Here is a 26,168-nt window from a genome sequence, read left to right as displayed (position 1 = left end):
TCATAGAGCCTGATCAGATCGCACAGAGACATCATAGCGCCACCTCACAGATAGTAGAGACATCACAGAGCCAGGTCAGATCGCACAGAGACATCACAGAGCCACCTCACAGATAGTAGAGACATCATCGAGCCAGGTCAGATCGCACAGAGACATCAGAGTCAGCTCAGATAGTACAGAGACATCACAGAGTCAGCTCAGATAGTACAGAGACATCATAGAGCCAGGTCAGATAGTACAGAGACATCACAGAGCCAGGTCAGATCGCACAGAGACATCACAGAGTCAGCTCATGTAGTACAGACACATCATAGAGACAGCTCAGATCGCACAGAGACATCACAGAGTCAGCTCAGATCGTACAGAGACATCATGGTGCCAGGTCAGATTGCACAGAGATATCACAGAGTCAGCTCAGATAGTACAGAGACATCATAGAGCCAGGTCAGATCGCACAGAGACATCACAGAGTCAGCTCAGATGGTACAGAGACATCATAGAGCCAGGTCAGATCGCACAGAGACATCACAGAGTCAGCTCAGATAGTACAGAGACATCATAGAGCCAGGTCAGATCGCACAGAGACATCACAGAGTCAGCTCAGATAGTACAGAGACATCATAGAGCCAGGTCAGATCGCACAGAGACATCACAGAGTCAGCTCAGATAGTACAGAGACATCATAGAGCCAGGTCAGATCGCACAGAGACATCATAGTGCCAGGTCAGATCGCACAGAGACATCACAGGGTCAGCTCAGATGGCACAGAGACATCATAGAGCCAGGTCACAGATAGTGGAGACATCACAGAACCAGCTCAGATAGTAGAGACATCACAGAGTCAGCTTACTAATAGCAGAGGGACATCAAGAGTTAAGTCATACATAACATGAAAACATCACAGAGTCAGTTCAAAATATCAGATGGGCATCATAGACTGAGCTCACAGATAGCAAACAGGCATCATTAAAGTCTTCTCACAGATTTCACAAGGACATTACAGTGTCTACTCAAACAAATCAGAGGGACCCCACACGGACATCAGAGAGTCAGTTCACAGATTTCATGTGGTGAGCCAACAGATATCACAGGGACATCACAGAGTCAGCTGGTACATAATAATGTTCAACTTCACGGAGTCGGTTCAAATATAATGCAGGAACATCACAGAAAGAGCTCGAAAATAGCATGCATAAATCACAGAGTGAGCTCACAGATCACATACAGACATCAGAGAGTCAGCTCATAGAAAGTACAGGGACATCATGGAGTCAACTGACTGACAGCAGAGGGATGAACAGCCAGTTCCAAGATAGCTCAACAATAACAGTGTCAGCTCTTAGATAGCACACAGACATCACAGAGTCAGCTCATGGATCACAGACAGACATCATAGATTGAGCTCAAAGATTTCATAAGAACATCATAGAATGGGCTCAGACATAGCACTCAGACATCAGTCAGCTCACTATTAGCACAGAGACATCACTGAGTTAGCTTCCAGATAGCATGAGGACATCACAGAGTTTGCTCAGAGAAAGCAGTGGGATACCACAAGAAAATCAGAGAGCCAGATCAAAGATTGCATAGGGCACCATGGAATGAGCTAACAGATAACACAAGGACATCACAGGGTGAACTGACAAACTGTACAGGGACATCACAGAGTGAACGCACACATAACATAGGGAGCGTGAGCTATCAAACAATACACCGACATCACAGAGCCAGCTCAAGGGTTTTACAGGGAATCGTAGAGTCAACTCACAGATAGCATAGGAACATCACAGAGTGAACTCACACAGCACAGGTGCATCATGGAGTGAGCTCAGATAACACAGGGACACCACTGAATGAGCTCACAGACTACACAAGGATATCACAAAGTCAGCCAAATGATAGCACAGGGACATCACAGAGTTGGCTCATAGATAGCACAGGGACATCACAGAGTTGGCTCATAGATAGCACAGGGATATCATAAAGTCAGTTCATAGATAGCACAGGAACACCACATAGACATCAGAGAATCAGTTCAAAGATTGCACCGGGCATCATGAAGTGAGTAAACAGATAGCACAAGGATTTCTTAGAGTAAGCTCGCAGATAGCAGAGGGTCACCACATGGACATCAGAGTGTCAGTTCAAAGATTGCATGGGGCACCATGATTTGAGTTAATACCTTGAACAGGGTCAATACAGTGTGAGTTCACAGACATCAGAGTCAGCTAGCAGATGGGCATCAGAGATTGAACTCTCAGATTACACTGGGAATCATACAGTGAACTCACACGTAGCACAGGGAAATCACAAAATTAGCTCACAGATTTCGTAGGGAGATCATAGGCTGGAATTTAACCCACCCATCCCCACCCCCCACAACCCTGGGAGCAGGCTAGGAGGAGGGGGGACGCAAAATCAAGTGAAAGGCAGGGGTGCCGTGCCCGTTGCTTACCCACCCCCGCTGCTATTTTACCGGTGGCGGGCGAGCACTTCAGCACCTGAGGAGGCTGCCTAGTAATACCTGACGGCCTCCTTGCCAGCTGGGGGGAACCCTCCTGATCGGCCACACTGCGCCCCACAGAAGGCCCCCCCAGCAGCACGGGCTGCCCCCACTAAAACAACCCCCCGCCCTACACTACGAACTACGCCTTCCTGCCTCTCTGGGGCCTAGCTGATTGTCCCCAGTGAGGCCCGACCCCCACTTCCTTTTCTGGAGGCCAACATCCATGGGCCTCTTCTGGCTGGGTGCAATCCCAGTAGTGGCCACCACTCCTGGTGGCGCTGCTGGGATTGAAGAGCTGCCAGCTCTTGGAGGCAGGACTTTCTGCCTCAGAGGGGCTGAAGCCCCGATTGAAGCCAATTAAGGACATAAGCCACACAAAATAGCAGCGTGGCTTGCGGGTCTGGCCGAGGCAGGCTTGCATCCGGCTTTCCAGCCGGTGGGTGAGACTACCGCCTCCCCATTAAATTTCGGCCTAAGAATCAGCTCATTGATAGCACGCAGGCGTCAAAGAGTCTGCCCACTGACAGCACAGGGATATCAAAGAGTCAGCTTACAAATAGCACAAGGACATCTCAGAATTAGCTTGCAAATATCACATGGAAATCATAGAGTCAGTTCAGAAAATGCAGAGACATCAGAGAGTCAGCTCAAAGATTGCATGGGGCATTACAGAGTGAGATAACAGATAACACAGGGAAATCAAAGAGTTACTTCACAGATAGCACAAGGACATCATAGAGTCAGTTCAAAGATTGCATGGGGAATTATGTACTGGGCTAAATAATAACACAGGGCATCATAGATTCAGCTCACAGAAGGACAGTGAAATAATAGACTGAGCTCACAGACAGCACAAGGACATCAGAGAATCAGATTGCACAGGGACATCAGGGCCCGCTTACAGTCTGCCCAAGGACACCACAGATACATCATAATTGATCTCGCTGTGGTATGTGACTTTCATTCAAAAACACTTCACAACCTGTTGAATGCTGTGCAATGTCATGAGCACCTGAAAGGCCCTATATATAGAGGCCAGTATTTTCTCCTTTTGTGTAGATTTACATATAATATACAACATAGAAACAGACCATTCAGCCCAACCAGTCCATGCCAGTGTTTATGCTCCTCTCAAGCCTCCTCCCATCCTTCCTCATCTAACTTTATCAGCATAACCAACTTTCCCTTCTCCCTCACATGCTTATTTAGCCTCCCCTTAAATGCTTCTATACTATTCACCTCAACCACTCCCTGTGAAAGTGAGTTCCACATTCTCATTGCTCTGTGGTAAAGACATTTCTTCTGAATTCCTCATTTTATTTCTTGGCAACTATCTTATATTGATGGCCTCTAGTTATGTTCTTCCCCAAGAACACAAATAATAGGACCAGAAGTAACCCATATGGCCCATCGAGCCTGCTCCACCATTCAAAACAATCATGGCTGATCTTAGGCTTCAACAGTGAACTGTCTCTGAATCCACTCTATCAAAACCTTTCAGAATTTTAAAGACCTCTGTTAGGTCACCCCTCAACCATCTCAGTTCAAGAAAGAAACCCAGCCTGTTCATGCTTTCCTGATAGAAAAAATGCAAGGTTATACCTATCACCCATGTATTTTTTTTTTGCATCCTCTCCAGTGCCTCCATAACCCTTTTATAATATGGCAACTAGAAATGTACACAGTACTCCAAGAGTGATCTAACCAAGGTTTGACACAAGTTCAGCATAACTTCTCTAGTCTTCAATTCCTCTAGAAATAAACCCTAGTACTTGGTTTGCTTTTTCTTTATGGGCTTAAGACCTGTATCGCTACTTTTAGTGATTTGTGTAATGGCACTCGCCGATCCCTTTGCTCATCTACCCCATTTAGATTCTTACTTTCCAAGGAATATATGACCTCCTTATTTTTCTTCCCAAAATGTAATATCGAATTTTTATCTGTGTTGAACTTAATTTGCCAATGATATGCTCACTTTGCAAGTTTACTAATGTTATCTTGTAATTTGTTGCTGCCATCCTTGGTATTGGCTATCTCCTCCAATTTGGTGTCATCCACAAAAATAGAAATTGCCTTTTTGATTCCAAAGTCTAAGTTGTTAATATAAATTGTGAATAACAGTGGTCCCTCATGGGACCCCATTTTCCACCTTCTGTCATTCTTTACCCCTGCTCTCTTTCTACAGACAGCATTAAAATTGGACAACCCCTGCCGTTCACAGGCCTTCCTGCCCCAGACTAAATTTTAACAGAGGAGGGATGGTGGCAGGAATCACCAACCTGCTCCCTCCGCCTTACCACTGACACCATCCCACCTGATTTATGCTCGATCTGCCTCCCAACCTGATGTCCCTGAGTTCCTATAAGGTGATTTTATGATGTTCATGTGAAATCTGTGAGCAGATTCTGTGCTTGTGTGAGTTCACTCTCTAATGTCCCTGTGCAGTCCGTGAGTTCACTCTGTGATGTTGCTATGAAATCTGTCAGTTAACCATGTGATGTCCTTGTTCTATCCGTTTGCTCATTCCATGATGCCCCTTGCAATCTTTGAACTGAGTCTCTGATGTCCATGTGGTGTCCCTGTGTTATCTATGAGCTGGCTCTGTGGCCCTCAGCTGTCAGTCACTGACTCCATGATGCAATCTTTGAGCTGACTCTAAGATGTCTATGTGATGTCCCGCTGCTTTATGGGTGGCATTTATTGAGGTCTTTAGAATTATAAAAGTTAAATTTAACATTATATAGAGAAGACAGAGTGTTTCCACTTGTGGGGAAAAACAAAACTAGAAGCTGTCAAGATAGCCATCAAGAAGTCAAATAGGGAATTAAGAAGAAACTTCTTTACCCAGAGAGTGATGAGAATGTGGAACTCACTACCGCAGGGAGTGGTTGAGACGAATACTCGCGATGCATTTAAGGGAAGGTTAGTTAAGCATACGAATCAGAAGAGAAAAGAGTTATGCTGATTATGTTAGATGAGGAAGAATGGGAAGAGGCTCTGGTGAGGCATAAATGTCAGCATGGAATGATTGGGCTGAATGGCCCATTACCGTGCTGTATTTTCCATGTAATTCTATGGAAGTGTATTGGTATCAGTTCTAGCACCAGAACAGTGGACGAGATGGATCCTTCCCCAATTTAGAACTGTGCTAATGAGTACTTACATCAATTGTTTACAATGATTACAGTAAATGCAGGTTTTCTACTCGTAGATAGGAAGGTTAAACCACAAGCAGTAACCCTGTAACCCACTGCGTGCTCATTTTCTCTGTAAATCCTCAAGAAACCCAGGCTGGAATTTTACCTTGCAGCGGTGGCTCCGCCTACTGGCAAAAAAGTCGGGGGAGAGCCCACCTCCTCCAGGTCTGGAAGCCACGCTGTAATTTTACATGGTCCAGGCCCTTAATTGGCCTCGGTGGGGACTTCCGCCCCTCTGAGGCAGGAAGTCTCACCTCCAAGAGGCTGCCAGCCAATCATAGGGCTGGTTGACACTATGGGCTGGATTTTATGAACCCCCCGCCAGAAAACAAATGGCAGCCTCGCGCTGCCATGCCATGCAATCTTCCTCGCAGCGGTCCACAATAATCCGCCGGTTGGGCCGCCCTCCCTCCAATCACATGGAGGGGGCGGGCTCTCCAATGCCGGCAATGGTGTCAGCTGCCTGTGAGCAGGCACTGGCACCATTTTTAAAGGGCAGCCAGCCCTGCCAGCTAATTTACTTTTCTAAAGTTATAGCCCCCCCAACTGTACCAATGAAAAATCTGCTGCCCCTTTCCCACCCTCCAATAGCAATTCAATTCAATATTTGCCCAACACACCCTCCAAAACACTTACCTTCAACACTTGGCCCCCCAAAACTGAACAAAGTGCAGAGGTCACCCCTTCCCACCATCACCTACACTAGTACTGTAAATCTGACCCTGTTCCCCATACCCCACCCCAAATCAAAATCAAAAGCTCCCCCCACCCCACCACTGTGGTAACTGCTTTCCCTGGACGGGAAAGTGAAGGTGCATGAGTGCCGGCCACCACTCAGAAGATCGTGACCCAAACGTAAGATTGGAGTGAATTTTATTTAAATCTATTCATGGTGTCATGCTAGGCCCCCACCTCCCAAGAGTGAGGCACATTAATTTTGTCATGAACATTGATTTTAAAATGTTGCTGGAGCGAGGAAATGATTTGTTAAACAGATCAGCCGTGTTTGGAAAGACATTTGCATATTAACAGACAGTGCTTGGAATGACAAAGGACCATTCCCTGACACATTCAACCCACAATGGATCTTGATCAGCAAGATTTGTATGTAAGAGGTGCATTCCAGAGACTGCTAAGGTGATACAATCCAGGATGTCAGACCAGTTGGTCACATGACTAACCAACTGGTCACATAACTAACTGGCTGTTCCAGGGTCTTTTGAACTAGCTACAGAGAGTTTGAACTCAGAAAGACTGTTGCTCCTGGACTGAGAAGATCTCTCCTGTCTACTCCCATCTTTCTCATAAGCCACCGAAGACACATGAACCCCAAGAGAGATGTCAGTGAACAAGGTTTAAGAAGAATACTGGGCCCCAATGAAAAGCAAGAACTACCTACAATCAAGGACTCTACAGTGAGCTCGAAGGACCGTAACAAAACCTCTTCGGATATTGCCTCAAACTTTTCCACTTTATTTTTCTTCTGCTCTTTTCTGTCTCTATTTGCATGCGTGTATCGCATATGCACGTTAGCGTGGGTGTGTTGTGTATCTGTAGACGTTAACCGAATGAGAGTTTTTCAAGTTTAATAAATTTTAACTTTTCTTCTTTAGACCTAAGAAAGCCTGTTTGTACTGGTTTCTTTGCCTTATAATTGGAAAGCAGTGAACAAGAATTCACCAAGGGGAAGCTAAAAACACAGTGTGTTTAAAATTAAACCCTGTTAAGGTAAGTCCAGGTGAAGGCTGAGAGGGAACCCTAGACAACTTTCTCATCTGATCGCAACAATGTGCTTAATTTAAATATTCAAAGCCAGGTCCCATCACCCAGTAGTTGGGGGGAGGGGTGCCACGGAGCCTTGCCGCCAGCGGGAAGATCGGTCCTGGCACTCCTGGCATTGGACTCCATGGCGGGCTGCTGCCAGAACGATCTTCGGGGCCCCCCCACTACGGATCCTAAGGTTGGGGGCTCGGTAAAATCCCAGCGTGTGGCTCTGAGTTTCAGCTCTTCAGTCCCACCACTACCACCAGGAGTGGTAGCCACTGCAGGGACTGCACCCAGCGAGAGAGGAGCCAGCATGGACGCTAGCCTAAAACAGTTGAATTGGGGTGTCGTGCCTCGCCGGGGACAATTGACTTGGCATCGGCGAGGGGGGTGAAGGTCGGAATGAAGGGCAGAGGGGTAACTTTAGGGAGAGCGGCCTGTGCTGTTGGGGGGGGGACCTCTGTAGAGCACAGGGTGTCCGATCAGGAGGCCCCCCCCCCCCCCACCAACCCCAGCCGCAAGGAGGCCACCAGGTATTAGTGGGTGGCCTCCTTGGGTGCTGAAGTGCCCATCTGCTGCTGCTAATATAAAAGCGGCAGTGGGAGAAGGCCCTTAAGTGACAATTATTTGGCTTGGGGTGGGCGAGCTGTTTGCCACCTCCCTTGCCGCTGGTAAAATAGCAGAAGGGGCGAGTAAGCGACACGAGTGGCACCCCGACACCTCCCACATGATTTTACACAGCAACTCCTCCCCCACTCTCCTCCCAGCCTGTTTATCTGAGGATGTGCTCATCTGGGCCTTGCTAAGAAACGTGTCTAATTGGTTGGCCATGACACCAGGAGATGTAAGGTCTGCTGTGATTGGTTGGAGAGCGTGAGGGAGTTGGAGCGGTGATCAGTGAGAGGCAATTAGAATCAAAACAAGTGGTGCAAGGAGAGCGTTGGGTGCAGTGTCCAGGCCAGGTACAGGTCAAAGAGCAGAGACACATCAAATAATCTCTATTATATAGAAGGGTACATTGTAATATACTACTGACAGAATCTACATTTGGCCACGTGTAGTTTTCTTTCTTTTTTTCAAAGAAAACTTTTTTTTTAGTGCAATTTTTCAAGGTTTTATGTGAGCTACTCAAAGACTGACAGCGAGCTACCAGTCGCTCACAATAGACGTGTTGGCGACCCCTGGTGTATGCCACAGCACAGAACTAAGAGGTTTGTAATGGATAATACAAACAAAAAGCTGTGCAGTTATGCAAGATCCTCGAAATACCCTTCTGCAAATACCAGTGCTACTCGTAATTTACAATAAACCAACAAAACATGAAAACTTTTTAGAATTCAGCAAAAAAGTACACAGATGCAAATCTTAGTTCTTTGAAGCATCCTAAACTACTGGGACACTGGGGAATAGTTGACTACCTTGGATAGTCAATCGAATAAATGTTCCCAATTTGTGTACTTCCCTCCTGATTCAATTGCATGAGTTCAGCTTCATGCTAAAAACTCACTGCAAGCTTACTACACTAAAACATAATTTGATTCCAGGTGGGTCACCAAACAATCTTTCCACTTTAGACTTGGTGGATTCTTGTTTACCTAAGATGAAAACCTTTCTGCGTGCTCTTCATGTATCAAGTTAAATGAACTGAGCCACCTTCAACTCAGTCCTTAGTTTAAAACTACAGCATAATACTGTCCTAAACAGCACCAAAATAGCAATCTTGTGGAATAGCAACCACTCTGTCTTAAGAGAGACTTTGTAAAATATTTTTTGAAGTAAATGACAGAGTCAAGAAGGTTCACCTGTTACAGCCATTCAGATTTTTTTTAAAGAAACATAAAGGGCAACTAAGAGACTGTATTAAACAGAATATGTTGGATGCTGCACAGATCCCAGGAAGCCATGCAGCATACATACCTAGAGGTAATTTTCTAAAAGAGGAAAAGAAGCTGTAGGCATGGCAGATGTGCAAGAAATCGCATCTGTGAAGCAATTAGTCATCTTTACTGAACATGTTCCCTTTTTAATTACTGCAAATGACTTACCATTTTGGCCGTGATTCTGGCTGGAATAAGTGACTCATTAGATAGGCAGATAGTCTTGGGAACATCAGTTAGTACGTGGATTTTTCCCCAGTCAATCTTTGTAGAACTGACATGGACCACTGGCCCCTCGCCTACGCAAGATAAGTGGACTTCCTGGTTAAAATAAAAATGTATCCAGGTAACTAGTAAATAACAATAGATTTCTGGAAATTAATTTTTATTAGTACAGACAATGAGGATAACATATATATATATAATTATATAGAATTTACAGCACAGAGACCAGCCATTCGGTCCAACTGATCTCTGCTGGTGTTTATGCTGCCTTCTCTCACCTTACTTCATTGAACAGCATATCTTTCCATTTCTTTCTCCGTCATTTATCTTATCTAGCTTCCCCTTAAATGTATCTTTGCTAACTGCCTAAACTACTCCTTGTGGGAATGATTTACACATTTTTGCCAAACTTTGAGTAAAGAAATTTCATATTGTATGTCACATATCTCCGTATATATTTGCAGTATAAATATATCTTAGCGAGACAACAATGCTGCCAGTTCTTTTTAAAAGGTTTTTTTGTATAACTTCACTTTAGAATTAGAAATGTCAGTTATTGAGGAAGAAAATTTCAGGTCAAAAGCTTTCAGAGGAAATATATTCAGAAAACATTTTGAGCAATTTGTGTGGGAAAAATGCAATACCACCTGGTAACAAGATTTTGCAATTATTGGGAATGAAAAGTTTACATAAACAGTTTCCATTATAACTATGGGCACAGAACTTTATTATGAAAAATGTTAACACAAAAGCGTAGGATCAGAAAGCAAGATTACATACAAGATTTTTAAGAAAATAAGAAAAAAATGCAAAAGTAAAAGCTTAAAATTAAGTTAAATGTCAATTTACCTAAGGAGACAAATCAACTTGGAAATAAAAAGGAAGATGGTATCAGAACCGAGAGACAAATCTCAGAGATTGTCTCCACAATCCCACCCAGTAGTCATATTGTGCAATTACAGTTCGACAAGTTGACAGATGCAGTTTTTATTATAAATATGACCACAAGAATTTATAATGGAAAAGCTGAGACAGAAGTATGACAAAAATGTGAGAAAAAGAAGTTAGGTTTTGTAGACAGGAAATGCATGTGGCGTAAGATTTTTAATAAGATATACTTAGATATTAAGACGTTTTAATTAATTGAATTTTTTAACTGTCATAAACAGGTTAAGTACTGCACAACAATAATTTTATGCAAGCAAGTTAACCAGTACACTATGAGTAGCATGTTGAATATGATAAAGGAAGTGTAACTTAGATCAAAGGTTTAATGAATAATAAATGGTCACTTCAAATCATCCACTCAGACTCCACAGATCTCTTTGAACTTATTAGGAAAGAAAATCTAGGGAAGAGATTTTTTAAATTAAAAGTGGATCCTATTTCATACTGAAAAGACGTACATAAAAATACTTGACAACTTATCCTTCTTTTAAAAAATTGAAATGTTTTTTCTCCTAAAGACCTTGAGTCATCTTCTCCCTGAAGCCCACTTATGATGTTACCAGCCTGAGTCAATTTAGAGCTGCCTGGGATAGCTTGATATCAGCAAGGTACTTTGCATTGAAAACATATATTTCTCCCCCTTCCCCAATAATATAAAATGGGAAAGTACTTGAAACCCAGATTCCACCATTTAAGGGGAGGTGGCTCGTGAGGGGGAGGCAGTTTATCAGTCAGGAAACCTGGAACATTGGGCTTCACTCAGGTCCTGCCAATTTTAACTGGTTTAAGGTGGGTTGGGTTTTGGGTTTAATCATTTTCTAATTTTAACTTCTTACCCAAAACCTACCCATTTTTAGGGGTTAAAATTACCCCCATTCCCGCAAGGTCTTAAACATTTGCTTCCTAACATCTTCCACAAACCTGAAAGATTGCACTTATAAACACCCGATTTCTGTTGTTAACTAATATTACTTACTCTCAAGCACTCGAGGGACTTTGTTGATCTCGGATGCCTGATTAAAAATAATAACACTGATAGTGACCCTCCATTTCCCATTATGTTTCCAATTTATTTGGTGATCTATACATTTCTCCATGAATCCATAGCTTTCACAATCCCCACATCTTCCTTATCCAATAGTAGAGGGTTTTCTTATGTCAAGATATATAATAGCTATCATCTAATCCTCAAAGTTACATTTTCAAAGAATTCAAATACATTTGCTGAGCATGATTTGATCTGCTTTTCATAAACTCATGTTTGCTTGAATTTATTGCCTCTACTCTCACGAGATACTCTTGAATTACTTCCTTTATGAAACTGCAGCATTTTTGCCACTATTGTTGTCCCACTAGCCAGCTCATTAAGACCTTCATATGGTAGTAACAAGCACTTTGGTGCATTTTGGAGTACCATCACCACATGGATAGCAGCAGTTCAGGAAGAAGACCCGCCATCAACACCTTCTCTTGGGATGGACAGTAAATATTGGCTTTGTCATTGGCGCCCACATGCTGAGAATTAATGAAAAAAAAAATGTTGGAACCGGCAATGAAAGTGCAAGGGGCAGCCAAGTATTTCAAAGTACTTGAAATTGTCCTGGACAATGAATGTATCAGAAATTCCTCTGCCTCTAATTTTAACAAAGTTTAAAGTGATCTGCGTGAAAAACTGCAAAAATACAAAACGGAACATCCTTGAAATACATAGCATACACAGGTAAAGCATTTTCCTTTATGAGTTCTGCAGATGGTCTCTACTGAAAATCCTAATGTGTCCTCTTTTAGGTGCTGGCAGGCTTATTGCAGGATTCGAGCATTTTCTGTTTTTATGTCTGTGTAATTTTTCCTTGTTCCAGTGTACAACGCAATGGGCATTCCTTGTGAACCTTTAGCAGAGTGAATTAAACTGCGATCCCAGCTGTGACAGATGCGATTTTTGCAGAAATATAGGGCAAGAAAGTGGGCTCATTATAGCACCCTTTTTATTGGGCACTCTGAGCACCTACGTCTATGTTTACAGTGCGTTTGAGCACACACAGTGCATGCTCACCAGAAGTATCTAGAGCAGGCAGATCATGACATCAATCAGCATGCATGCTGATTTGACACCAACTGTGCCATTTTGGAACTCAATACTCCAACCAACAGTCTTGCTTAACCTCGCATGGCTGAACACACGTGCAGCCGCAGGAGGGCACTCACCCCAACACACTCCACCCACCAGTGTTATTCAAAGGAATTGTTATGACCAAGGTGGGAGCAATGCACTGTTAATGAAGTCCCACTACTTCACAGGTCATGCCATATCAAATAAAGTTTCCCACCTACCGAAGAATAGCCAAATTAAACACTTTATTTTTCCCCCAGAATAAAGCAAACCAAACCAGGTTTCTTTAAACAACAACATTAACTATTTATTAGATAAGAAATAATAAGTCTTAACTAGCGGGATAAATCTATAAAAATGGTAAACTCCTTATTTCCTTAACCTACATGCACACACACATACATTTAAAAAAAAAGTTAACTGGTGAAAAAGGATTTTGGTTTACAGCTGTTTCTTAGGAATAGTAAAAATAATTGAATTTATCACGTTCTGGTAGGATGTTGTCAGTCCGGTGAGGTGCCCTAGAGTCGAATAGTCGGATGCCACTTGAAGTCTCTCCAGGCGATGTTGATGAATAGTCTGGGATGGGTAGGCATTCACAGCAATTTAACTGCAGCAGGCATCACATAGGTCTTCAATCAGGGGTGTAGCAACAGGTCTGCTTGGGTTTTGAAGCAGCAGTCTAGCAGTCGAAGGATTCTTCAGATCTTAGGATTTCTTAGGACACGGGAGGCAACAGGAATCTCACTGGATGCAGGAATTCTTCAGAGACAGGTGGCAACAGGAATCTGCCACCTTTCAAATGCAGGATTCCTCTTCAAGAGATGCAAGTCTTCTTTACAGAGAGAGGTAACACTTTTCAGGGTCTTCCTCTCTTGCTCCAGGCAGGTCAAAGCAAAGATTTCAAATGCCTCCCCCTGTTCAACTCACTGGCTTGTGAAAGGGTCCAAAGTGAAAAAAAACCTCCCTGAACATGTTCACATGTCCAGATACAGTGTCTATTGTCATTCAAAAAAAACTGCTCTGAGGAAGGCCAAACCCCTGTGGTTTCCTTGAAATTGCTGGCTTTCCTGTCCTTCAACTTCCTTTCAAAGCACCCATAAAGAACAAAGAACAAAGAACAGTACAGCTCAGGAACAGGCCATTCGGCCCTCCAAGCCTGCGCCGATCTTGATGCCTGTCTAAACTAAAACGTTCTACACTTCCGAGGTCCGTATCCCTCTATTCCCATCCTATATATGTATTTGTCAAGATGCCTCTTAAACGTCGCTATCGTACCTGCTTCCACCACCTAAAGTTCAGCTTTTGTTATGAACTTCCTTTCAAAACTTTGCAGGAATTCCAACTATTTGCAGGTGTCTTCCACTGAGCAAAAATCCTTTTCTCAGTTTTTAAAACACATAGAATTCTAAGTTCTGAATACAAAAATAAAACCTCTTGTAACAGAATCATAAACTACTTGCAGGTTAATTGCTGGTTGACTTCTTCTGGACTTTTGTACGATACTACAAGCATTTGGTCCTCTCTATAGTTGTTTCAAATTGCAAAAGCCTACAGGGAGTGGTGTGGCATGTGCAGAAGGACTTTTTCTAGCATGAAGACTTCTGCGTAAACCAGTTGCTCCCAGACATGGATACACTAGTAGGCATTCCCCTTGGAATACAGCATGACTTGGAAAATGAACAGAGGCCACGTAGATCAGGACAAGCTGCTGGAATAGGGAGGAGGAGGAGGGGGAAAAGGACTCTCAGCAGGAGGTTATTTCCACCCAGGATGTTCAGCAAGCAATTCTCCTACCTGAACCTCAGCGAGAAACAATGTTCAAGATGTCTACCCTTCAGTGAGGACATCCTTATTGAAATATGCCACCTGCTGTAGCCACAACAGCAACCTCAGAACGCAGCAAGGAGTACACTGCAGTGGCTGTGAAGGTGACTGTGGCGATGAACGTTTAAGCATTTTGCGCCTGCCAGGCTGGAATTGGAGATAGTTGCAACATCTCTCAGTTTTATTTATTTATTTAGAGATACAGCACTGAAACAGGCCCTTCGGCCCACCGAGTCTGTGCCGACCAACAACCACCCATTTATATTAACCCTACTGTAATCCCATATGCCCTACCCCCTACCTACACTAGGGGCAATTTATAACAGCCAATTTACCTATCACCTGCAAGTCTTTGGTGGTGGGAGGAAACCGGAGCACCCGGAGGAAACCCACGCAGACGCAGGGAGAACTTGCAAACTCCACACAGACAGTACCCAGAATTGAACCCGGGTCACTGGAGCTGTGAGGCTGCGGTGCTAACCACTGCGCCACTGTCCATTGTTGTGTCAGGGAGGTCACCAAGGCTCTTTATTCAAAGACAGTTAACTACAACTTCATTCATTCTCTTTTGCCAGAGACAAGGAGGCAAAGTGAGCATGTGGCTTTACTAGGATTTCAGGCTTCCCAATGGTGCAGAATGCCACTGACTGCATGCACATTGCTTTGCGAGTGCAGCATGTCAACTCTGCCCTATCTGGGACCGAAAGTGATTCTACTACCTCAAAAAACAGCTGGTGTGCAGCCAGAGGCAGTGAATCATCTGGTCAATACCTTGTATCCTGGCAACAGTCAGCAGTTTGCTGTGCCATCTGCTTTTGAGCTAAAGGCAAGCCAAAGGTTGGCTACTGGGCAACAAGAGCTATCTGTTGACACCATAACTGCTGACTCCAGTGTACAATCCACGCACAGATCCACTGCTTGCAATGAGAGCCACACTGACGTGAAACGTGACAGAACAGACGATTGGCATGCTGAAACAATGTTTCCAATGCCTCGGCTGCTCTGAAGGAGCCTTGCAGTACTTGGCAGAGCATGTGTCAAGATTCGTGGTGGTCTGCTGCATGCTGCACAAACTCACCAACATTAGGAGACAGCCCTTGCTGCCAACTACGTGGTGAGCAGCTGAAAAGCAGGAGCATGGGCAGGAGCCGGAGGAGGAGGAAGAAGAGCCGCGAAGGCAACCTAGACAGCCTTTTCTGCCAAGGCTCTCTGTGAAGAACTTATCCAGCAATACCAGTCACCACAACCCCAATATCCCATTCACCAACAGTCCAACACTTTACCTTACCTCTGTCACTGACTATCACAGTGTTTGTCTGGCCACAAAGTAAAAATAAAGGACAACACAAAATAAACATTTCAAACCAAATTTATAAATGAAATGATGCCATATTGCATACAAAAGTCAACTAATAGCACTTGCGCATTCCCTTCATGCCTATCTTCCATGTGCTTTCTTCCATCCTAGTACTCCTACGCAGTGCTATCTCAATGGCTGAAGCATGGTTGGCAGAGGCTGCTGACTTTCACTGGAGGAGAATGCACTTGGCCTTAGAAGATGACCTTGAGCAGCTCTGGGCCTAAACAGCATGGCTGCGCACTACACCATTTTGGCATGTTTGGGCTGGCTGAACAGCAACTGCAAGAGCACTGGCAGACTGGCAAGGGTTCGGGGACGAATACTGTCTTCCTAACAGAGGACAGCAGGTTCATGCTCAATGAAGCCACTGTCACTCCCCAGGGCAGCGCCTCAGCAATCCTCGTAATCTGTTGGAGGACAGATGATAGACTGTGTCGGGCAAATCCCTACCTGCCAAGACTGAGGCACACATTATTTCGCCACATGAACATTAAAACTTAAAATTGCAAGCCCTGACCGGAAGAACATTGGCATAGTACCAGACAATGTTGAAACAATGGGGACCCAGCAGTTGCTTCCCCAATACACAGAAGTGGTCAGACAGGTTTTAGTTACATGACTAACTGGCTGTTGAGATTTGAACTTCCAACAAAGGTTTCAAAGTGAGAAAGCCATGTGCTAATGGAATGAAGAAGACTGTGCTCCTGAAACTGAAGCAGAAGCCTCTCTACCTGCCTCCATCTCTTCCCACGGAACTGAATCTTATGAAAACCCATGAAACACAGAGAGAGAAATGTTTCCTACGTGAACAAGGTTTTAAGAAGACTACTGAGCCCCAACGAAACGCAAGACCATATCTTAAATCAAGGACTACAGCGAGCTCAAGAAACTCTAACAAGATATTGCCTCAAACTGTTCCACTTATCTTTTCCTTTGCTCTTTTCTGTCCCTATCTGCATGTTTATATCGCATGTGCATGCTAGCAGGGGTGCATGGTATATCCATAAGCGTGAACCGTATTAGAGTTTAAGTTTAAGTTTTAATAAATTTCATCTTTCTTCTTTAAACCAAAGAAAGCCTGTGTGAATTGGTTTCTTTGTCTTATAATTGGAAAACTGTGAACAAGAATTCACAAAAAGGGGAGTTCAAAACACAGTGTACTTAAAATTAAACCGTGTTACAATAAGACCCGGTAAAGACAGTAACAGACCCCCTAGACACCTTTTGCACCTGGTCGTAACTGCAAGACATCCTGCATGTCTCTCTGTACACTGTAATTCACAGCCATTATGGCAGCAGTCTGACCTTGTATGACAGCTGCCTGATTTTCCACTATGATATTTGGTCATTAAGTGGCTGCTGCTTGTGCTGCAATGGAGTTGTGACATTGGCCATCAAACGCTGCATCATGATTGGTTCCACAGGTGTGCTGATGGCGTTGGCCGCTATTTCCATGCTGGAAAAGATGGGTTCCAAGCTCTGCACAAAGCCCTGTGCCAATTTGGTGTTGGACTCCTCCATGCTCCTTGACATTGGCAGGCTTCCCAATGCATCAGCGTTCTTCTGAAGGTTGCCCCATTGAAGTCCTCACCAGAGCCATTTGCAGCGGAACTCGTGTGAACTTGCCCTCTAACAAACTAGCACCTGCCCTATCCTTGTCCCCTGCCCTGTTTGCACCACACTCTGCCTAGTGTAATCTAAAAAATGCACAGTGTCAATCTCTGAGCTGCTGGCTGCGAGTGAGAAATCAAGTAACGGTGCTGTGTCTTCATCATCACTGTCTTTTTGGTGTTTCTCCACTGCTTGGTCAGGTTGCATCTCCTGGGTATCTGAAAGGGAAAAGGTACAAGATTTTGGTGCAAGAAAGAGGGGAAATTAAGAAGTGCATCACTACAACATCTGCTGCTTGTAAATCCAAAAAGATTGTGGGGTGAGGGGTAAATGGCTATGAGAAGGATTAGATGTGAGGTTTAATTCATCTTCAATGGCTTCAGCCCCACCATTAGCCATGGCCTCAGCAATGGCCATTACAATAAAGGCCAGGACCATCTCCTACAGGGGGATTAGGACATGCAGGTGTGCCTATCTCCTTCTGGTTAGCTCTTGTTGCCTTTAGTGAGTGCCACCTTGGGAGAGGAGTGTCAGTGAGTGTCGTGCAATCCGTTTGACTGATTTGCCTGACATGGTTGAATAGCTGGCAGTGTGTGCAAACTGGGAGATGTGGGTGTGAGGCTTGCAGGAGTGTTAAGTGTGTGAGGGTGAGGTGAAGCATATGAATGTCAGGTATGAGTCCTGATTAATAGAGATTGTTGGTAGGTGGGTTGATGAGGCTGTGATGATATGAGCAGTAGCTGAGGCTACTGGTGCAGTTTATAGGACATGGCATTTGAAGGTACATTCACTGACCTTGAACACTTACATGAGGTAATTGAATTTCTTGCAACACTGCTTTCAGGTCCTCGGGGCTTGATTCCTGGCATTGTCCGTGGCAGCTGTTTGCTCCCACTGCCTTTTGATCGTGTCTGGAGGGCCTCCTTCTCCCCTGCCGCCTCCACCAAGACCTCAGTGAGGCATCCAAAAACTTTGAAGCCTGCTGTCTCCCATTCCTCACCCTTTCCCAGGTCATATTCTCCTCAACCACGAATCCCAGCTCCAGCCACAATGCACCTCCCCTTTAAAAGGTGCAGACTAGCTTTAAGTGGCCTTGCACCACGAACCCTTTCGTCATTTAATCTCTTCTGCCCTCCACCCTATCACAGACCTTCCCTTTTGATCTTTATCCCACATTGCCCCCTTTCACTTTGAGCAATTGCTCAAAACCTATTATATTTCCCAATTCTGATGAAAGGTCACAGACCTAAAACGGTGGGCTTTCAAACCCTGACATCAGGACCAAATGGCGGTGCCGAGTCCAAATGTGCTGGGAGGAAGATGAGTGGAGCAAGCTTCCTGGATGCAGCTTACTATTTGGCCACTTCTGCGCGCGCCTTCCTATTAAGAACAGCAGGAGGATTCCTGTTGCTTCGATTTAATCAGACAGCTGGCAGTTCTAGAGCCTTAGCAGCCCCACCGGGACAGATGGGCACTGCCGAGACAGGTCAGAGACCCTGAAATTGCGGTCGATGCCACAAAATCGCCCCTAATTGGGGCCTTAATCATGTAAATTGGCAGCCCACCTCCATTCAGTAGGCAGCCGATCCGTTTCCCAGGCCTCCCTGGGAACCTTCCTCAAAGGCGGGAATGCGTCGGGGAATCATCCTGACGTAGTTCCCTCCTATTTTCCTGGCTCCACCACCTTCAAGCTCGCATTATGGGGGCCGGGAAAATTCAGACCTCTGTTTCTCTCTTCACAGATGCTGCCAGACCTGCTGAGTATTTCCAGCATATTCTGTTTTTATTTGTAGCTTTAAGTGGTCCTTACCACCCACAATATTGGTCCTCTGATGATGCATCTAACCAATTAACAGCACAGTTAAAGGTGGCAGGACATGGAGAGCAGGAAAATTAGCAGGCAGCTGGTGTGCTGCCTGCACTGCAATCAACAGACACAGCTTAATAGTACATCTCAATCCCCTCGCTCATTATCGGGGTTATTCAATTTAGCCCCCAGAAGTTTTTAATCGGCCAAACCACACTCAAAGCGAAAATAAAAACAGAAAATGATGGAAATAATCAGCAAGTCAGGCAACATCTGTCGAGAGAGGAACAGAGTTAATGCTTCAGTTCACTGACCTTTCGTCAGAGCTCTCACAGCTAACTGAGTTACTCCATTCCCATAATCTATTTACTAATTTATATTTCCAGATTTTGCAGTTCACAAATGTTATTGGTAAGACTTTATATATTAGAAACAGTCTAAATATCATGATAAGTTTTCCGTTGATCATGATTTCTAGGGAAATTGTAAAGCTGTACTTCAATAATGCTTTCACAACCTTACTCAAAATGGGCAAACCGAAAATCTTCCCAGTATATTTACAATGGCACTAACACATAGCAGCCAGAGGAAATTATTTCATTGCCATTGTCTTTTAAAATATATAGTTATCTTAATTATAAAATTATTAATCATTTTATTTGACAACCTAAGTATGGGAAAAATAGTAGTTTCAGTGCAAACCCTGGCCCTCTTTCAGCAGCTTTTTAAACCTCACCCACCTAAGTAGAAAGTGAGCCCCACAAACACAATGGAGGTGGTTGCATTATTGAACCCATGGTCGATATCAATTACCTTCACACTGCTATCTTCCTAATCTAGAGCATTAAAAGTAGAATCATACAGCTCAGAAGACTATTCGGCCCATCATGCCTGTCCTGGTTCTTTGAAAGAGCTATCACAGAGCTATCCAATTAGTCCGATTCCCCTGCTCTTTCTCCATAGCCCTGCAATTTTTTATCACTTTCAAATGTATATGCAATTCCCTTTTGAAAGCTATTATTGCATCTACTTCCACCATCCTTTCATGACCAGATCAGAAGAACTGACTGCAAAAGAGTGTTTTCATCATCTCCCCTCCAGTTCTTTTGACAATTGTCTTTAGTCTGTGTCCTCCAGTTACTGACAGTACTGCTTGTGAAAATAATTCCCCTTTATTTACTCTATTAAAACTAGTCATAATTTGGAACACAACCATTAAATTTCCCCAAAACCTCTCTGTTCTAAGGAGAATAATCCCAGCTTCTCCGGTCTCTCCACATAACTGAAGTCCCTCATCCCTGGTACAATTCTAGTAAATCTCCTCTGCACCCTCTCCAAGGCCTTGACATACTTCCTAAAGTTTGGTGCCCAGATTGGACACAATACTCCAGATGAGGCCTATCCAGTGATTTATAAAGGTTTAGAATCACTTCCTCGCTTTTGTACTCTATATGTTTTTCTGGAAGCAGCCTTATCATATTGGTCTGACACCTGCGAAGAATTATGTTTAGACCTCCTTGGGAGGAAAAGACAACAATTGAAATAAACAGTTCTTAGGTAAATGTTTTAGAATATCAATATGGGAGATCTGTGAGCCTGGCAGTCTTGTCCTCCTGTAACATTTGTTTAAATTTGAATTAATTTATTGGGTTCTCCCATTGATTTAGGGTGTAGGTGTACCAAATGCTGCAACACTGAGCAACACACAACTGAAGGTTCCAAACTCATATCTCTTCTATGATCACAGCAAGGAAGCAACATTCAACCTCAGGGAGAGGTGGGCTCAACACAACAGTCATCCAACTGAGACATGAGATCTGTGTCCCAGCAAGTATCAGCATCCTCACAAGAGGAAGGGAGAGGGGAAAAAGGTGACATAAATTTAGAGCACCAGATACAGCGGAAGTTGTTGCACAGCAATAACACATTTACTAATGTTATATGATTTCCTCCACTTGCTGTAGCTCCAAACCAACTTTGCTTTCTGATCTGTCTCCTTAGATGTTGATTCAGCATTTTTGCCCACACATCTGTTGAAAAATACATTGGCAAAGCCATGCGCTGTCACTGCACGGTTTATGACTGTGCTATCGCGAGTGATCCTGTCTGTGCAAATGTACAGTTATTGGTTAGTGAGCAGATACAGAGAAAAGTACAGAACGCACTCCCCAATCAAGATCAACACATTTAAATTTACGCCATTTCCAGCAAAAAACTCACAAGAGGAAATTGACTTCTGCCAAATATGGCAATAGATACTTCTGTATTATGTTCTCCAAGACACTGTGCCTCCACTAATAATGGAACCTCCACACTGGAACAGGAGTCAATAATTCCAGAAGGCTCGGGGCTGGAATAAAGCATAGCAAGCCTATCATGCAACTCCTGAGGGAAGAAGCAACAAAGAAAGAAAAGGTCACAGTTAAATATCTGTATTGAGTGAAAATGTCTTTACTTTGAGGGCAGTTTCACCCAATATACTGATGCAGTGTGATGGGATGCACTGTGGATTTCTTCCCTCTCTTTTGCCTCTTGATTTTCTGCAACTCTTGGGATACTTTTTGTCTTTTTGTCTTCTACTGTAAAGACTGATACAAAATATATTTGTCGAAGCTTTTACTGTCTGTTTTTATATTTCTTGCTAGTGTACTCTCATACTCTAATTTCTTCCTTATTTTAGTCATCCTCTGCTGGTTTCTAAAATGTTCACAATTTTCTGGCCTACCACTAATCTTTGCAGCCTTTAACACATTTTCTTTCAATTTGATACCATCCTTAACTTCCTTACTTAGCCACGATAGTGCATCCTTCCAATGGAGTCTTTCTTTGTCAATGGAATATATCTTGATGAAGAGTTATGAAATAGCTCCTTAAATGTCTGCCACTGCTTCTCATTACACATTACCAGGTGTAAAATTGCCTGCTCCCATGTTGGTTCCATAATGTATTATTCTAAGGAACTGTACCTAATACACTCTATGAACTCATCCTCCAGGCTACCTTTGCCAATTTGATTAGTCGAATCTATATGAAGATTAAAATCACTCATAATTATTGTAGTACCTTTCCTACAAGCTCCCATTATTTTTTGATTTATATTCTGTCCTACAGTGTAGCTACTGTTAGGGCACCCATAAATTACCCTTACCAGTGACTTCTTTCCTTTACTATTTCTTATGTCTACTCAAACTAATTCTGCATCTTGATCTTCCAAGCCAAGATCATTTTTCACTACTGTACTGATCTCATCCTTTATTAACAGAGTTACCCAACCTCCTTTTCCTTTCTGCCTATCCTTCCGAAATGTCAAAGACCTTTGAATAGTTAGTTCCCACCCTTGGCTATCTTGCAACCATGTCTCTGTAATGGCGATCATATCATACTCATTTATTTCTACTTGTGCTATCAATTCACCTATCTTGTTACGAATGCTACATGCACTCAGATAAAGAACCTTTAATTCTGTCCTTTTACCATTTTTCCCCACTCTGACCTTATTTGCTGGTGCACTCTTATGTTTGTACGCTCTGTCCCTTCCTGTCACATTCTGGTTTTCATTACCCGTATTGCTACTTTGCACTATCCCTTTCTCATTAACTTTTGAAATTTCCCTCAACTGAATTCTACCCTCACTATTTAGTTTAAAGCCTTCTTTACAGCCCGAGTTATTCGATTCACCAGCAAGTTTCTCTAAACCATTTCCTGCAAGAAAATTCTGTTCTCTTTATTATACAATCACACATACAAACAGAATGAGGGCTGCAAAGATCAAACCGAATTAGAAAATATTATTTTTGTTGGGGAGAAAGCTGTGTAAATTGTCTTGCTGGGCAAGGGAAGAAAGAGAAGACAGGTTCTTGCTGATACCAAAGGCTCATCCTCATAATAACAAAGAAGATCATTAAAAACAGGGGACCAGCACAAATTTGTTCATAATACTAACCCCCAAAACTCAGGATTTGGTTAGGATTAATTTTACAGAGTTCTACTTAGCTTTTCAAATATCATCAGCACTTCATTGTCAGAGCCACTTTAATGTAGCCTACCTTTGGGATTACTCAGTGCCATTTCTGCTGCAGTCTGCACTACTGGGAGCTCATTACTGGCAACATACTACAGACAGGATAACATTGGCAGCTTTGGGGAAAGTACAGCACTTTTCATTAATATTTTTTTAAGTTGAATATGCATCCCTGCATAAACCAAACATTGATTTATCAGGACAAAAAAAAAATCATGGCAATATTTTAAGAATAAATTCAACTCTGGGAACAACTGGGCAGCAGCACTTTAGAAAGTATGATAAAGCTGAGGATAAGATTGCATTTCACACAGTCACCAACAGTGAACTTGAAATCAACGCTGTCTGATATTAGTCACAAACTTATTCATGCATTTGTGTGACACTTAAATAAATAAACCAGTGTCAGTGCTGCTAGACATTTGTCCATCCAGGTCTTCGAACCAAACTGGCTTTCACTTCAAATTTTGATTTGTTTTTATGAACAAAACTCTTTTAGTTTCTATTTTTAGTTTAGACCTATTGATTTTCAGGAAAGCAATCAACAACCCCAGCTGGAGCAGAGACTGCTGATACATATTTAGATACCAATCTGCAAAATTTAATCAGAATGGTTCCTCTTTCTGGATTCAATTTTAGTTTTTATTATTATTGGTGTTGGCTGTCAAATTTTGCATGTTTTATTTTTGTAGAAATATCGGCATTAGGTGGTTAATGAATTTTTTCTATTTCAGTTTTGTTGATGGAAAATGCAACGCCTCTATTCCAGGCACCATTCTCTAGCTAATAGGCTGATAAGCCACCTACCTCATATGTCTCTGCCAATTCTATTCTTCAGCCAGCTGTTTAATGGTGCCTGAATTCAGGCTTGGTTGATTTACTCTCTCTAGAGCTGGAACCTTGACATGGCACATACCCTTCAGTGAGATTGACAACTCATATGGAACTACTTATACTCCACCAACCCACCTACTGTTTAATATTCAGCAAAATACTCCAAATATCTACACTCCCAGCCCAAGTAAAATTACCTGCATATATCTGCATCATGTATCCTCTCAATGTTCTCTTCTCCATCAAAGTTAAGTTCAGTTCTATTCCTCATAAATTACAGTCTTAACCCTCAAAATGAACCTTATTGCAACAGAGCAATGTCATCAGAAACTATATACAAGAAATATTCTCCTCAAAATTATTTGAGTAGTGAACAATAGGTGGCATCGAGCAGAATCCTCTGGAATTCTGCCTCCTCCCCTCTAAGTATTATCATCACCTGCTTCCAATTGGCAAGTCAGTTCTCAATGTAACTAATTTAATTTTCTTTAATTCCATAACCCTTAATCTTCTTTGAAATACTCACAAGTGAATCTTTGCCAAATGCCTTCTGAATCTTAAAAAAACCATATCAATTGAATACTCACTGTTCACTATTCAGTTATCCCATTGAAAACGGTTCCAGTATATTCGTGCAGTATAAATTATTGCCTCTAAATCCATGCTGGTCGATAATTGCTCACTTTATAGCTTAATCCTTTTTTTGATTATCAAAAAAGCAATAGCATCATTCAGTCATCAGTACATTCATGCTTTTTCTACTGTTAGCATTGTGGAGTGGTCCATGGGCAGCATACAGATTGAATTCCTCTAGTTTCCTGATAACACAGGTTTTACTAACCTCTAAGTATGCTGTGGACAATTAAGGCCAAAACTACTGGCTTTGGAATGTAGTCACAGTCAGTGAAAACTGATGAGAAGAATTATTATAATCCATATGATCCTCTACCCAAATTATCTCTTAAAGGATATTTCAGGCCTTTAACCCTCTAACAACCATTTTCGGAACCAAAAACATTAGTTTATCCATTTTGCATCTATCCATTTTTGATTCTTTTGGCTCGTGTAAATGTCATTTTGGTCATCTTCAACTGTGAGGGGAGAGAGAGCAACACTTCTTGGTTTGCAGACTAATTTTGGTTCTTAATTCAACGTCTCCCACGGTAGCTTTGCTGAAACAGACTGCACTCTGAAGGCAGTCATTGTATAGGAAGAAAGTGTCATCTGTCATCCTGTGATCCAGTGTTTTCTCGCACATGCTGCATCAGGACGTCTAGCCAATATTAGCCACCTCTCTTGTATCCACTGCACTCATCAAGTTATGGCTTCCTTCATACTGATTTAAAAAACCTTTTATATTTTCCTGCGCGTTAAGCCTATCTGACATTATCACATAAGCACCTGGTCATTCTAATTAGCACTAACCTGTGGAACTATCCCATAACATGCTGGAAGGTCACTGGTGTTCTGAAGTTTTGCCATGCATTGATAAGAGTGCTTGAGAAAGCAACGTCCAAGATCAATGTGTGGATTAACCAGCTCTACAACAGGAACGATGCATCTGTCGAATAAAAGTTGATTAAAGCTGAGAAGTCAGTCAGTCGTTGTATGACACCTGCAGTAATATGCAAGTTTCCCCATCTGCTAATTACATGGTGAATCAAAAAAGATTAGCAGTAATCAAGAGTGTCAATTTGAGACATATGTTCTGCTTTGTCTGAAGGAACTACAACACAAAGCTGCTTTGCCTTAAATAAAGCATTCAGTTACATGGCAAAGACAAATGAATTTAAAGAAAAAACAGACCATGACTAACACCTACCAGTGTGCCTAACTCTATTCCACCTGTACATTTGCTAAAGCTCAGGCTAGATTTTCCTCTGTGGCAAGTTTATTTCCATATTTCCATCAGCCAATGATACACTGCCAAGAACCAGACCAATTTTCCTCAGCACCTTCCCTAGATATTCATATTGTTTCAATATGGAATCTGCTATGACAACCATGCTGTTTAGATCTAAGGCAACAGTGATAAAGTCAACAAAATATTGGCACACTTGCCATCGCAACTTTTCAGAGAT

General features: G+C 42.8%; 1 protein-coding gene across 1 annotated transcript in view; it reads right to left on the bottom strand.

The window, feature by feature from the left end:
* Positions 1 to 26,168, bottom strand: part of hydin (HYDIN axonemal central pair apparatus protein) — a 1,234,740-nt gene that overhangs the window by 705,532 nt on the left and 503,040 nt on the right. The window contains exons 17-19 of the mRNA XM_068049816.1: positions 25,513 to 25,648; positions 21,453 to 21,617; positions 9,513 to 9,665 (exon numbers count right to left, since the gene is read on the bottom strand). Of these exons, the coding sequence (XP_067905917.1) occupies positions 9,513 to 9,665; positions 21,453 to 21,617; positions 25,513 to 25,648 (454 nt within the window). The remainder of the gene's footprint in view (positions 1 to 9,512; positions 9,666 to 21,452; positions 21,618 to 25,512; positions 25,649 to 26,168) is intronic.

This window comes from Heterodontus francisci, chromosome 17 (assembly GCF_036365525.1).
Source record: "Heterodontus francisci isolate sHetFra1 chromosome 17, sHetFra1.hap1, whole genome shotgun sequence".
NCBI lineage: Eukaryota > Metazoa > Chordata > Chondrichthyes > Heterodontiformes > Heterodontidae > Heterodontus > Heterodontus francisci.
The sequence above is the reverse complement of the archived record's forward strand: the minus strand, read 5'-3'. Positions and strand labels throughout refer to the sequence as shown.